Source organism: Octodon degus, unplaced genomic scaffold, assembly GCF_000260255.1.
Source record: "Octodon degus isolate 3935 unplaced genomic scaffold, OctDeg1.0 scaffold00016, whole genome shotgun sequence".
In the NCBI taxonomy this organism is placed as follows: Eukaryota; Metazoa; Chordata; class Mammalia; order Rodentia; family Octodontidae; genus Octodon; species Octodon degus.
Window position 1 is genome coordinate 9973867 of NW_004524592.1, and position 14722 is coordinate 9988588.

General features: G+C 43.2%; 1 protein-coding gene across 3 annotated transcripts in view; it reads left to right on the forward strand.

Annotated features, from left to right (window-relative positions):
- The first annotated feature begins 766 nt into the window (after positions 1–766).
- The window catches only part of Klf7 (Kruppel like factor 7), an 80243-nt gene continuing 66287 nt past the window's right edge, over positions 767–14722 (forward strand). For 2 of the 3 annotated variants that reach the window (XM_023710077.1, XM_004626635.2), the window contains exons 1-2: positions 768–851; positions 1054–1293. In XM_023710077.1, the coding sequence (XP_023565845.1) occupies positions 1192–1293 (102 nt within the window). In that variant the 5' untranslated portion in view covers positions 768–851; positions 1054–1191. Of the gene's footprint in view, positions 1294–14722 lie in introns of all 3 variants that reach the window. The other variant, XM_004626637.2, reaches the window with a different exon arrangement.

The window sequence follows — 14722 nt, forward strand, 5'->3', positions numbered from 1 at the left end:
CCCATGGGGGGCTTGCTAGGGGACTTCGGGGACCTTTATTTTTTGGTAGGTGACGCCCTCCTCAGCGTGGCCTCTGCCTAGCGACTCGGGACCGAGGCGGGAGGCCGAGCGCGAGGTGTCCTCTCCACAGCGTCCCTCCCATGCCTCCTCCAGGAGGTGTCCCGCCTCAGCTCTCCGGACCGTCACCTCCGGCCCAGCTGCGTCCGCGCCACCACAGCCACACGCGGCCCTTCCCCTCGGCGCAGCTCCGGCTCCCCCAGACGGGGCTCGGCCAGACAGCAGAGCAAGGGTCGGAGGCCGGCGCGCAGCCCGAGTCCGAGCGTCCCGGGAGCCAGCGCAAGTGTCATCCGGCCCGCCCCAGCGCTCGCGCTCCCCGACCGCCGGGCGGCCGCCTCAGCCCCTTTATATAGCCCTCTAAAAATAGCTTGCCTCGCGCCGCCTTGTATGGCAGCAGGGAGATCCGCAGAGGGCCAATCCGTGCACGCCGCTGAGGCCAGACCCCGCCCTCGAGCCAGCTCTGAGCTTCCCATTGGTCCTCAGTGACTTCATGAGCCCCCTGTTTACCTTACATGGTCACATGCAGCCTAATGGGCGCCCTCCTCCGAGATCCCACGGCTGCGCGGAGAGCCGGGCGGAGGGAGGGAGTTTGGGGAGGGGGAAGAGCAGGAGGAGGAGAAAAGGGGAGGGGGGGACTACAAACTAGCGAGGATGGGGTGGGGGTGGGGAGGGAAGTAAAGGGGTGGGGGAGAGAAGCGATCGCGAGAAAAAAAAAATGCAACCTCCCAAAATAAAGAGCAAAGATTGCATTAGGAGCGAACAGCGCTGCAGAAATAGATGGCAGCTTCGTGTCAGTGAGCTTGCGTCCCCTTCCTGATCCACGAGCTGGAGTGATTAGAGCTGGAAGGGAATTGTGACTCCCGTGAAGTCCCCTCTTCCTGGCAGTCAGCTGCTTTGTACACGCTGGATGCCTCTCCATCCACCCCACTCACTCGCTCCTCTCGCACCTCGCGCCCTCGCTCCTGCATTGATTTTTTTTTTTTTTTTCCTTTTTAGTTGACTGAAACAAAACAAAACAAAAGGGCCACTGGATGTCTGCCTTCTTGGGGGGTAAGCCAGACAGACTGACAGACAAACAGACCCCACTGTGCTCGGGGGAGGGTTTGTCGTCCCGCGTTGCCCGGCCGCAGCAGCATGGACGTGTTGGCTAGTTATAGTATATTCCAGGAGCTACAACTTGTCCACGACACCGGCTACTTCTCAGCTTTGCCGTCCCTGGAGGAGACCTGGCAGCAGGTGAATGATTTAAATTACTTGTGTAAATCGTGTGGTGGCGGCGGCGGAGACGCAGGGGCTGCATTGGTGTGGGTTTTGGGTTGAAATTTTTTGTTTGTTTTTATTTATTTATGTTTTCCTTTTTTGGCTCTATGTTGCTTAAAATGTTTTCTGATACAGTCATAGGCGCTTACCTCTCCACCCTCCCCTAACCCCTTAGTCTTCCCTTGCTGAGCAGCCAGGTCTGAACCGCCTGCGTCTCAGTCACCAACATACATCCTTGCGCACACGTTTTCCGCTCACTGGCCGCCAGCAGAAACATGCCCAACTTCTAGGGCTCGGTGGAGCCCTATAGGAAGACGGTTTGGGTCTTTAGGATACCTCATCCCCTACACGCACAGGCTCTACGAACCTAGTACCTTAAATAAGGTTCATCTGTTTCAACTGGTGCTGAGGACCAGCGGATGGGGGGGCTGGAGCAAAGCGAAGTGTTTTCCCAGTAATTAACGAGTGTCAGTAAAGAATAGGAGCTTGATTTTTGAGATCAGAGGTGGGGAAAGAGAAAAGAACCCATGACAAAAGCTACTCAAGGATATCTATCTACATACAAGGGGGCCAGGAAGATGTATCTATCTTAGTCTGACAAAGCATTGTAGGTTTCCCCAGTGGAATGCCTCCAGAAGGAAAACACCCTCTCTGTGTGTCCTTGTTTCTTTCTCACTCTCTCCTCTTTATCTCTCTCTCCCTCTTTTTTTTCTGGGGCCCCTCTTCAGTTAGCACAACCTCAGACAAAGGGTGATACGTGCTTCCATCCTCTGACTTTGTCGCGGAGGACTAGTTAAGAAACTCCTAGGATGCTAAAGGCTGCCTTGCCAAGTTGGGTAGGCGTCCGGAGGAGGATGCAGAGGGGCGGGGGACAAGTTCACTGGGCTTTGTGAAGTGGAATAAAGAAAATACTGGTCAGTGGAAAGTGCTGGGTCTGCTGTGGGAACAGTATTTTTTTTTTTTAAGCAGCGATGGGGGGGACATTCTGCGGGGAAGATGGTGGTGGGTGGGGGCGGGGGACATGGGTCTTTAAAAACTCCATGGTGTGCACCATGGAAAGTCCAAGAAGACATTCTAGATTTGCACATCGGAAGTGTGAACTTGTGCAGTCCATCCTGAAGAAACATGCTTGCCCTTGGGGAGGGCTGGGGGACAGGCGCAGTGAGCAGCTGCCCTCATAACTTCTCTGCTCGCTCAGTGACGGCGGCTTGTTAAGGCTAATGAACGGCTGAATTTCCTCAGCCAGGATCTGAAGCAGGATTTGCCAGCTAGAGGCTGGGATGTAACAGTTGCAGCTCTAGTGGGAGAGGTTTGACTTTTGATATAAGGAGCCCCATGGTGAAGCTGATCACCATTGTTATTAGTTGTTCTTCCCAACAGAAGCTGCTAGTTTTCCTGCAGGTACTGGCCTCTTGAGCCTGTGTGTTCGCACAAGCATTCCTGTCGGAAGATGTTGGTGGATACTTCTGACACTTGACTCTCTAAGCGCATTTTTTTTTTTTTTTTGCATACAGCATTTCTTCAATACCTCCTCTCTCCCATCTGTAACATGTTTGTCTCATGAAGGGCCTCACTGGGTCTATTACCTTCCTTTTATTTTGTGTGAACCAAAATGTTGCCAGAATTTCATTTTCTAAAGAGCTTTCGTTTTTTGCACTGTCAGCTGATTGGTGTTGAATCAGTTGCATATTAACAACTGTCTAGACAGGTTAGGGAAGAGAATCTGTTGATTTAGTCAGCCTGCTCGAGGCAGCTCTTGTTTGTGACTAACTGTTCAGCAGTGTTGGAGAGGAGAAAGTTGGCTTTATTTGTTACAGCGTTCCCTCTTGATGAATCACACAACTTTGTTTTGGTTCAAGTTTTCACAGTAGTAAAGCCTGCTTTGCGGGAAGGCCTCTCTCCAGAGGAAACCTGCCTTGCTAGATATGGCTAGCCCATCCAGGAGAAACTCTAGGTCTGTGAAGGCACATCAGTGGTTTGACAATTAGGGGATGCATTAGATCTTTTGTTTCCCTGGAAGCCAGCTCTGCTCTTCCTTCTTCCCTCCTCCTCCCCCTCCCCCTCCTGCCCACTGAAGGAACCGATAGCTTACTTTCTATCTGCAGGCAGAGGAATTAGTCTCCTCTTAACCTCTTCCTTACTTTTTGCCTTAATCCTCTGTAAGTGCCAACACCCTCACCTTAAAACCCTTTACCAGGCTATTTCAGAGCTGCACACTCATGATCCATAGGAAATAAAACTTGTGGCAAGCACTTACAAAACATGTCACTCCAAGGAGCTTTCTGCTGTTGGCTCTGTAGTCACAACTGCTCTTTAAAGGTAGCCAGGACCCTAAGTTTGTGCTGATGCCAAAACCTCTAGCCCATATCTCTTCCTTATTCCCACAGCCAACCCCTTTTGCTACTTCTGAGTTGAAGGGGTAATGGTGGTTCTGTACAACTATCGGTTCCAAATCAACCATTGACGGTGAAATTTTGAGACTGCTTTGCTCAAACCAGCTCAAGAATATTGCTACAAAGAAACCCAGGCAGGAGAAAGTTGTCTGATGCTGCAGGGTTATCTGATTTTAGAGGTCAAATGAGGAGTAATTATTAGATCTTGTCAAAGTGAACAATATACCTGGCCTCAGGGAGAAGGGTGAAATAATGAGATTCCAATCATCTGATTTTCCAGAGAATGAGTAGCTTGTGTGCTAAACCCAAGAACATTTGTACATTTGAAAATTAAGGATATGCTATTTGGGGATTCTAGTTCAAACTTATGATATGGGATGATTTTCTGTGTCAGTGAGCTTACAACAGAACCACTGATTGTGAGAGGGCTACCTCCTGTCATAGAGATCATTTTGACATTGGATTTTCAGTCAGTGATGTAGCTCCAACTCCCCAGATCATTGCTGTTACAATTTTAAAGTCCAAATGGACATCCCACATTAACAGCTCTCCGTTCCTGGACTCTGACTGCATACTTAAGCACTTGGCCCCGGTAATATTGTCTCTGCCTGTCATATAACTCTAAATTACACTGTGCTTATGTGGTGTATTATTTTATGGAATTCAGCTGACACAACTCTTAAGGCTACTAGCCTTGAGATCTTTGGAAACTTGCAGGAAATTTTCCAAGAGCTGTCTGAGCAAAGTAGAAAAAAGGCCAGCGTAGAACAGAAGCTGGAGAAGATTGTAGGGTACTATTTGATGATAGCTTAAGAAGAGACCCATTCATGACTTTTGTTGCCGATAGAACTTATGACTGCTTGGATACACCCCTGACTTGGAAAACAAAAACAATTTGATATGATACTCTTAGTTACTGGGGAAAAAAGCCTTCAGAGGTTTTGTACATCTATTATACCTAGCCTGGCATTTCGTGAGTACAGGTCAAATAATGATGCTCTTAAGTCTTATTTGTAATACACTTTGCTTCATGTCATTGAGGAGCTTGGCATGTTTACTTGAGAACTCTTATGGAATTGTGCTCATTGCTAATGCTGATTCATAATTGGCAGATGGGGTCAGTTTCAGGCCTCCATTTTGCTTGGAGAAAATTTTCCACTGCTACTGGAAACAAATAAATAAATCATAGAACATTCCTCCCTCCTCCATGCCCCATTGTTTTAAACTAATGGCATACTTGGCTACTGTAAAGACTAAAGTGTCCCCATAACACTGCAATTTCATTCTGGTTTCAGGCATCCTAAAGCACTTTTTGTGAGGGTCCTAAGAGGCATCTCTAGGGGAAAACCCACAGAAATCATTGCCTTCTAAGAACACCTCATCTCATGGTGGGATAAGGTTGGGTCAGTCAGCCACATGGCTTACTCTTCTGTATGATCCTGTTTCTCTGCCTTCCACAGGCCTGAGCAGCCAGGTGCTGTCTCAGCCAGAAAGACAAAGCAAACTGTAGGGTCTGTCCCTCTGCAGGTTTGCCCCTATCCCAATTTGCGGAGAACCTTGTCATGAATTAGAATTTCTTGGCAACAGCACCACCCTGGGAAATTTGTAGACACAATGGAGCTTTGGTAACCATGTTGAAAGGATAAAATAGCTGGCTTTATCTTATTTTGGTATATGATTTGTGTGTGTGTGTTCTTCAATGACTAGATAATCTATTCCTTTATTTGAAAGGATGTCTTGGTAGATGGACAAAAAAGTAGAACTTCTGCTATTCAGAAAATTCTTTAAAAGATGCAACCACTAAATAAGTGTAGCTTTAAAAATGAAAGCACATGTGAATGCAATCACTTAGCCTTTCTTTAATAGATTCATTTCCATGTTCTCTTAATAGATACATCTTTGTGTAGGTTTACGGCCTCTCAAACATTATCATTCCATCTACCTGTTTGCAGTTTGGTATTTTAAAGTGAGTGAGGATTTCAATGCAGTTATTGTTACTACATCTTTCCTTGGTAGGGGGAAGAGAAAGTCATCATTCTTTGTTCTCAGTGTATCTCCCACCCCTACTTTTTCCTCTAAGGAGAATGGGGTGTTGGGGTCCCATCCATTTAAAAGGCAGAGCAGAAGATGCAGGTGACAGGCTTTCCCTGAAATGATTTATGGATTGTCATGTCAGAGACCTTAAGTGTTCACATGTGGGCTCTTCTTTCAGCCCATCCTAAATACAAGTGCCTGTGGGCCTAATTTGCCTCTCCACTTAAATGGGGATAGTTTAGAGAGGGTCACAGTGGAGATTTTAATAGCTGTTCTCTTATGAATCTTTAAATTCTTTCTCTTTGAAAATTTTCCAGCATTTTGGCTTTTTGAGTACAGGCATGACAGTCTTCTTTCCTCACTCTGTGCATGTGAGGGAAAAAAGGAATGCAGTTTACTCTGACTAGATCTAAGCAGCTCCTGTTGACCAGTTAGGTGCTCTGATACCTGACTGGTTGGTAGGTGCCCCTATATTTGTAGTTTATTAGAGTGGGAATCATTTTTTAAGCACCTTGGCCCGTCTCCATGCCTGGCAAATGCAGAGAATTCAGTCAGTGTATCAATGAGCATGTTTGCATTGGATTTGCTGAAAGTTTAGGACAGCTCCCCAAGTTAACTTGAGCTGGGCTGGAGGGTGAGAAGTAGAGATTTCATCCTCCTACCTCTTAGATTTCCTAAATCAGCTGAGTGCCTACTTAGCATGAACAGGTGAAAGTGTTTAACCCCAAATTGCCAAATCTTACAAGGTACAGGGATTAAAACAACTACCAATGGTGTTAAAATTTAACAAGTTACACACGTAACTAATCTGTACAAGTTACCTAATCATGAACAATATGTGAAATAGTGACAAGAAACAAGTTCACTTGAGAAATGATCTTCCCTAAATTTAACTTAAAAGTTTTCAAAAATAAGATATAAACATTCTTAGGATGGATTTTACTTAAGTTTTATCATAATCTTTCTCCTCCAGACCTTGTTAATTTCCAGAATTATTTCTACTGCCTTGTGTTTTGTTTTTTTCACTTGGTATTTGGTGCAACCTTAAAGACTTGGCCCGATGAACTGTGTTATGTGTGTCCCATTCTCCTGTAGAGCAGTCCTATGCCACCCCAATCTGGTATGTGGATGCTACAGCTGAGTGTCTACAGCAGCCCTGGGGTCTGCCTCTGTTGTCACCCTGCTTCAGCTCTGATTTCTGCTTTTAGGAAATACCATTTCTGGTGGAACTGGCCAATGGACCCAGTGGTACTTCGTGGATTTTCTTTGTTTATATTAAAATATAAAACTATCTTACAGTAAATACTTCTTTCCTTAAGGTCTCATTTTGTGTAAAATACTGCATTTGGGAATTGCAGAGTTGAATTGCACATAGATTCTGTCTCCTAGGAGATAGACTAGTATAGAAGAGAAAACTTGCCCAAAGTAAAGTACCACAGAATAAAGCACCAATGCAAGAAGGTGCAACTGTTAAGTTATGTGAGCTTAGGAACATTGACTGACCTGTTCCTGTTTGCACTTTGTTGCACCCTTGGTTATAAAACATGCTGAGATCCACTTAGTTCCATGGTGGGCATGCTCTTAGCTAAGGGCTTGTTGGGGGCTGGATGCTTCAGGGCAGATGTGCGTATGCTGTGAATACACATGTCCATAATGGCCAGGAACCAGGGTCCATGTCTTTGTCATTAGGAAATGATTCATGGTAATTAAAATAATGGAGAGCCATATGTGATATCTATTTTTGAATATGGATCTATTGACATTTCCTGAGGGTCATATTAAAAGTCAGGCCTCAAGCCTTGTATCAAAGCTAAGAACAGAGACTCTTAGAACTTAAAATATTGAAAAGGTCTTGGTTTTCTCAATTTTTAAATACTAAGGGTGGAACAAGTGACTGTTGATTCAATGCCAGATGAGGGATTGAATTCTTCCAGATCACAACTTAATGTAGATACCAGTGACCCCAAGGCCTGGGACTCTTTCAGATGCCCAAGTGGCTTTCACTTTGTTTATGTCCCATCACTGCTTTACAATGTACTTGGTCTCTTCCTCCCTCCCTTTTGCCCTGCCTCCTTCTCTCTGTCTCAGGCCCTCACCTTCCCCTCTCTCTCTCTACTTCTCCCCCTCCCTCTTTCCCTGTTCTCTTTTTCCTTCAAAAAAAAAAAGCAAGGAAAATCTTCTCATTACTTCCATGAAATCTTCTCATTACTTAAATGAAATTTTAGAATTGGCTGGACCCTGGACCAAACTATTGAATATGGTAGAGAAAACTAACTTGTTTAATCCTTATCTTATTCTTAACAATGTGTGGTAAATTTGAAAATGTACACTTTACTTGGGGAAAAATGTCCCCAGTTACAAAGCTAGCCTTAGAAGCAGTTTTGCCATTTAAATAACAGCAAATGGAGTGGGAGTAAGGAGGACACATCCAGACATATGTGGTGAGGGGTGGGTGGAAGACAGAGTTGGGAGTTTTGTGTAGAAAGCAACGGATGTGCAGTGGCTTTGTTTTGGAAATCTTGCTGGTCTAAGGAGTGCATAGAACATCAGCCCATGTACTTGTTCATGGTAATGTTCTCTGCAAGAGAGGAGCTTGGGATATAACTTAGTGGCACAAGTGCTGCCTGGTAAGCACAAGGCCCTGAGTTCAAGTCCTAGTACCAAAAAATAAAAAAATAAATTCTGAAGAGAGTTGGATGGGAGTTGAGTTGTAATGTTTTATAAATTTATACAGAAAGCACTGCACACTCTTAATAAATAGTGGAGAAGAAACTCCACCACTTGGGGAGGCTGAAGGATGAAGCAGGCCCAACTTTGATGAGGAACCTCAGCTCTCCTGTGTCCTATTCATTTTGGCCCTCCCTGCACACTCACAGTCTTGTCTAGTTCTGATGGCAAAAGTTTTTCTTGAAACTTGTCTAACACCTCTCTCGGTTCAAAGATCTTGGCAGTTGAAACATCCTTCCCAGATATTTGGAGATCTCTTTATTTGCTCAGGAGTAATAATCCACATCTCCAGCCTCAGGTGAAAACATTCATTTTAGATCCACTTTTTCGTTAGATGACTGGCAATAAAATCTTTTGAGGTTGTTTCACTATTGCCAGAGCTCACGTTGTTCCAAATCCCTAACTCATCAACCTCTGCCATTGGCCCCTTCCTTCTTCTGGTTTCTGTTTCTTTTGTTTATATAACTGTTCTTCTCACAATCTAGGTTTAACTTTGCAAGCTATCTTTGGCCTCTCTCTTTTCTTTGAATCTGACTTTTTTTTTTTAAAGAAAAGCTCTAGATTGAAAAATCTCGTTGGTTTAAACATAGTTATTTTTAAAATCCCATAAATTTGTCTTCTGTGGCACCTTCGCATGGATCTTCACCTTCGTGCTCTCTCTGTCACTGTCCTGATGCGACGCTTGTCATCTCCCTGGAGTGGTCTTTCTACTTTATCACCTGGCACAGCGAGCTTTGAGACTGCCAATGGCTTCTTGTAACATGTGAGATGAGACCAAACTTCTAATGTCAAGCTGTTCTAAGATTGGGCCCAACTTGTACCTCACCTTCACAGGTAGTAAATTCCACCCAGATGAGGCGAGTGCTTTTCTGCTTCTGTCTTTATGTATTTTTTCCCTTTAGCTTTTTCCCTCTTGCTCTCCTTCCCCCTCCTAATTCTCTGTTCAAATTGTAACTATGTCTAACTTTCAGATAGTTGCCACATCGTCCAAGCAACTGTCACCCTTGCTTTTAGCCAATAATAGTTGCTACTCTTTCTACACTTGTCTGTAGAACTTTTTACTTCCTTATGGTTTTATCTATTGGAACCTCTCCCCCCTTCTTTTTCTCTTTCATTTTTCTAACTGAGTTGTTTGATTTAAAGCAGGGTTAATGTGTTGGCTATCTTTTTTTTTTTTTTTTTTTTTTTTTTTTGTGGAACCGGGGATTGAACTCAGGCCCTTGCGCTTGCCAGGGAAGCGCTTATTGTACTGAGCCATCTCCCCGGCCCCTATAATTTTGGAATTAAGCTTTTAATATATTATCTTTCTTAGGGGGCTTTGTGCACAGTAGGTATTCAGTAGTTATATGGGAATATTTCATGACTGTGATTGAAGCTATACCTCTATTTTTGGTAGTGGTTCTCAGTTATGGCTGCCCTGCAGGCTAAGTAAATCAGTATCTCTTTGGAGGGACTCAGATACCAGTGGATCCAATATGTAGCCCCGGCTTTCAGCTTTGATCAGTGAGGGTTAACAGTATATCAGCATTACATTTGCCCTCTCCTCATTTTTTAAAATACTGCATTTCTTATATAACTTGGATTTCACATGTACCAGAGGTTTGTCATAAAGTAGGACAGAAGGGCTGGATGTTCTTCATCCAGCTCATTGGCTCGCAGCAGCTGCCCAAGTGTTTCTCTATCAATCTTATTTTGCCTTCCTTCACCTTGAAGTGTCTCAAGAAGTCCTATTTGGCTCGCATTGTCTGTGACCTACACCAGGTTTATTTAATGTAGTCAATATCTATTTCTGAAATCTTTGTGAATTTGGGCATTTAGCTCTTGCCATGTTGTATTTCAAATAAGTTTTTCATGGTAGGGTCTCAGCTATGGTTACAGCTGCTTCAGCCTGTTGTATGGTTGTAGCAGGATGTATATCTGTTAGGTGATTTAGTTAGGCATTAGGTACCAGATCTCCATTTTTCTTGCTGACCATGGTGTTTGGAAGCAGGTTGTGCTCATAAAGAATTTCAAAGGAGCCATCATTCTAATAAGAGGAACAAAAATAAACTGTAGAAGAATTGTTGCTGAGGACATTCGGGGAAAGAGACAGCCTCCATAGCCACAGAAAGCCCAGCTCCTGTGGTAATGACCATGGGCATGTGGTGATCTTCACAAAGAAGTCTTAGAAATGGCTCTTTTGTCAAACTGTGATGTTTGCAAAATTGTATGCACTGTAGCTACATCCTTTCATCTATAAACTGCCTTTGATGGGGATATGGTTGGCAAGAGAGACCATCAGGAGAAGCTTAGAGCTCAGGGTTGAAGGATGCTTTTTTGGAAACCTTGACCCAGCTGTGAAAATGGCAATTAGCCATGGAGCAGTTGCCCTGCAAGGGAGTGCTCGCTGCTCTTGACCCCAGCTCTCACATTCACCTTGCAGAACCCAGTGAGCAGGAATTCAATAGGGCAGTCATAGTGTTGTTGCTTATTTTTGGAGAGGCGACACATTTACTCAGCTTATAAAGGCATGGAAATAGATTCTCTCTATGGCTGGCCCTACCTTTTGAGCTTTTACTGTTCGTGGTGCACATTCCTCCTGTGGAGTTGGAGGTCTTCTGTGAGGAGGCACTTTGTAGATGTGATTTTCTTGTGAGCTCCCGGAGCTCCTGCTCAGTGTCAGATCTGAGTCACTGGCTTGAGTTCTGCGTTTTTAAGATTGCTCAGCCTGTGGCTTCTGAAAAGTAGCCCATGCCTTTTCAGCGTTGGAAACACTGTCAATCTCAGTATTGTAATTTCCTTTAATATGGACCAATAGATGATTTGCTCCATGATGGGGATGTATGCTTATGATGGCCTTAGGAACATGTATATCGAGCATTAGTTCTGAAAGGCTCAGGGGGTGTTGCTTATGGCCTCCTGCCATTGAAACATCCTTTTTGTAATGAGCAAGCAGGAAGATATTGCAGAATTTCCTACTCAAGGGTGAGAATATTGGGGCAGGGGATGATTAGGCAAGTTGGCTTGCTGTGGCTGCAAACAAATTGCATAATGAGTGGTGGAATACATTTTCCTCTTTATTCTTTCCACTTGGCTATTCTTCCTGTCATAATCATAATATCTATTATATATTAGATATTTCCTAAATAGTATTTCCTTGACTCCTTAAATATACCATTTCATCTTCATGACAACCCTCTAAAATAGATATTCTCCTTATTGCCATTTTACTGATGGAAATATGGAGGTTTCAGATAGCAAATTGCTTACTTAAAATCAAACAAAATGGTTGAGCCAAGGATCCAAACGTAAGTAGGCTGTTCAACACTGCTGATTCTTATATGTCTGCTAGCTGCTGCTTAGGTAGGAGATACAAGGACAGGAGCCAAAGCTGCAGTCTGGTAGTGAGCAGACCTATATGGATTTGAACACCTCACCAGCTTGTCACCTCTCTGGACCTTGGTTTTCTCATCTATAAATTGATTGGACTGTGTTAGTGCTCTTTAAGGTCACAGTGTTTCATAGAAGACAGATGACATAGAGGCTTTGACATCAGCCAGACCCCACGCCTTGAGAAAGTCACTGAACACCTCCGAGTCTCTTGGTCATCTGCGGAATAGAATTATTAATTCCTCTACAAGAATTGGTTCCCTGACTGAATTTCAGGCATATTGGAGCCCCTCAACAAATGCTTCTTCCTTTCTCCTTCTCCCCCTCAATCCTAGTACAAAGTAGCTCAATTCTCTATAAATAGTATCACTGGTTTTTCAAAGATCCCAGGGAGCCTGGATGAATGATAGAGAGTGGGGAAAGATATTGAATATAGTATTCCTTTATCCCTCCATGGAGAAGCTTTCATTTGGCCACTAGTACTTAGAACTGGCAAGAAATAGCAATATTCTTTGTTTCCAGAAATCAGACCTAGGGTGACAGTCTTCCAATTTGCTTGGCTTATTTATTCAAATGTCCAACCTGTTCCCTTTCTTTCTCTCCCATCTTTCTTATAACTTGTAAGTCTTTCCAGCATACAGTTATTTTTTAGGAGCTGGAATTAGGCACATATAGCATAATGTGTTGCTGGTTTTCACACCTGCCATTTCTGCCTTACCTGATGCCTGAGCTTATAGCAGTTTATGAGAGTGAATCAGGTTTTATGAGATCTATAAATAGCTCAGATAGGATTTTTATTTCATTTTTCTCCTTCAAATAAGACATAATGGAAGCACTCACATATATAAAGAATATTCTTTCTGTGATAAAGTAGGGTATTTTTGAATTGGCTTCTAAAAAGCAGTCATTTGATGTGGTTGTTTCCTATTGGGAGTTTTGTAGAGGATGGGGCAGAATCACTCATATGCTGCTATAAAACTCGAAGATGATTTTTCCATGTTTAAGGTTTAGCCTGGCACCTATAAGGAGATTTATTTAGAGATGCCAGTCCCCTGTGAACACTGCTTTTCTTCCTTCTGGAGATCATACATTTGTTGTTTCCTTGGATGCACAGAAACTGGGAAGGAGAGTGCCGCAGCCCAGCAGGAGGTGGGCTCTCCGAGGAACTTTCCCAGCTCTTTGTCTGCTTCCAGCTGTCTGGGAGAGGGTCTTCTTATCCTTCCCTGTACTTCTTGGGAAGACTTCATCTCATAATTTCAAAGTAACCCCCCCAAATTACATTTAAAAAATATCCTTAAGTTTTTTATTCATTTTCTTAACATATGAGAACCAATACCAGGAATAGAAAAGAATTTTTTTTACCTTGCTTTTCATGGAGTTTGCAAAACCATGAGCGCAGAATGTTTTAAAAATGCATTAAAAAAACAGCGAGGTGGCTGTTCTAAGTGTTCCACTTTTTCTCTTGGTAAAATGGAAACTATGGACTATTTTCCATATCTAATGCAGGTTCACTGTGGAAAATTTAACTATCAATTTACAGGGTTTTTTTTCCCTTTACATTTAATATCTGACTCTCTGACCACCTAGTTGTTTGTTTGCTCTTTTCATTTTTTTAGCATAACCTTCCCACTGTATTCCCCCTGCAAGTTGTCTGTGGTTTTGTATTTAACTAAATTAGATAATAATCTAATTTATTATTGAAAACTTAAATCATATAAACTTAGTACATCTGAACCAAAAGGCCTATGAGAGGACTTTACTGTAATGTTATTTCTTTTTTCCAGTTTGACCTCCTGTCATTATGTAACCTAATCCTAGCACGTGGGTTCTGTTACATACAACCAGTATTTTATGCTTCTCGCTGAGTGATGCGACTTCTCTGGTCTGTAGTTTCCTAATGTGCACTGTGGAGACATGGGAACAGTGATATTATCAGCAGTGCCAACAGAAAGCTCTTAAGGTCAAGTGGCTTAGAGGGATGCGGTATATGGCCGGCATACATATCTCCGTTTTCTTTTTAGCTGAAATGCTTTTTGACGTGGTCTTGTACTCGTCAGTGAACCCTGATCCCATTATGTATGACTGATTTTTTTTCATCATTGATCCAGTGAGCATGCATTTGGGCTTTTGACACCTAGACTAACACCCCTCCAAAAAGCTATGATTTGGGGGAAACTTTATTTTTCTATCACCCCATCAACCTGGCTTGCTTTCTGCTCTCAAACAGAATACATTCTAATTTCTTTTGCAGTTTCTCTATCTTTTTGGATGTCTTTGTTTAGGAGTCTATTTTACAAAGCAGTTTCCAAATTGCATCTCACTTTTTCCTAGTCATCCAGGTTCTGTTGTAGATCATTGAAATCTGGGGTGGAAAAGACCATCTGGTTTGCCCCTCCCCCTGCCTGGGCTGAGCAGTTGCTCTGGAGCATGTTCATTCTTTATTGGTAAAATTTGCAACATTTTCCAACTTGGAAACTGACTGAGTTTCCTTAGCATGGAGCCTCTTTTTGCTCTAAGTGGTAGGAAAATACAACAATACCAGCCCCTCCTCATCCTTTTTTAAAATCAGACTTTCCTCACTAACAAAAAATAAAATAAAAATAAAAGATTGCCATTGTTTTGGTTTCTTCCTTACCCCTTACAGGCACTCATCGTGTTAGTGGTGGGACTCCTTTTTGTGGCATTGAGTCAGTGGTGGGACTCCTTCTTGTGGAAGTAAACATGTAACCAGTTCTGGAGGTTTTTGGTCTGACATGGAAGGATGTTGTACAGGATTCCACAAACTGCTTTTTTTCCCCCATAATTTTATTGAGAAACAAATAGCAATGAGACAGTTTCAAACCAAATTGGTAGGACAGTTTCAATAATGAACACATTGCATA